At 68.0% G+C, this 481-nt stretch overlaps 1 protein-coding gene across 1 annotated transcript in view; it reads right to left on the bottom strand.

Moving 5' to 3' along the window:
- The window catches only part of TIPRL (TOR signaling pathway regulator), a 9,425-nt gene extending 9,135 nt beyond the window's left edge, over positions 1-290 (bottom strand). The window contains exon 1 of the mRNA XM_010001446.1: positions 238-290. Within this exon, the coding sequence (XP_009999748.1) occupies positions 238-290 (53 nt within the window). The remainder of the gene's footprint in view (positions 1-237) is intronic.
- Positions 291-481: the final 191 nt, after the last annotated feature.

Raw genomic sequence — 481 nt, 5'->3', positions numbered from 1 at the left:
AGCGGCCCCTCCTGCTGGGTGGGTCCCGGTGCCGGGACGGCAGCCACTGGAGGTGCTTCCCGCGTCACGGAGAACTCGCATCTCTCCCAAATCACGGGGCAGCCAAAACGCAGCAGAGCTCTGATCGCAGCGGACGAGGCTCCGCGCTCAGGGGCCTCGCTGGGACACGGGAAAGCCGGGAGTTGAGGCGCACAAGGGTGGCGGTTAATCATCCTCCAGCCTTCGTGCTGTGCCCACCTCTGCTCTGGCACAAGGAGCCCTCCCCGCGCCCGCTCCGTGTTACTTCTCATCGCACTTTGGGGTCTAGGAAGTCTGTGACGTGCCCCTCTCTGTGGGACATGGATCCCCCCTCTCCATCTGCATCCCTGCCTTCCCAGCAGGAGCGCTACGGGAGACCCTGGGGTGCCGGGAAGTGGCGGCTGAGCCTCGGGACGGGCCCGCGGGGTGGACGTGGTGCCTTCCTGCCGCCGTGGCCCGGCCC

Source organism: Chaetura pelagica, unplaced genomic scaffold (genome assembly GCF_000747805.2).
Source record: "Chaetura pelagica isolate M959 unplaced genomic scaffold, ChaPel_1.0 scaffold377, whole genome shotgun sequence".
NCBI classification, from domain to species: Eukaryota; Metazoa; Chordata; class Aves; order Apodiformes; family Apodidae; genus Chaetura; species Chaetura pelagica.
The sequence above is the reverse complement of the archived record's forward strand: the minus strand, read 5'-3'. Positions and strand labels throughout refer to the sequence as shown.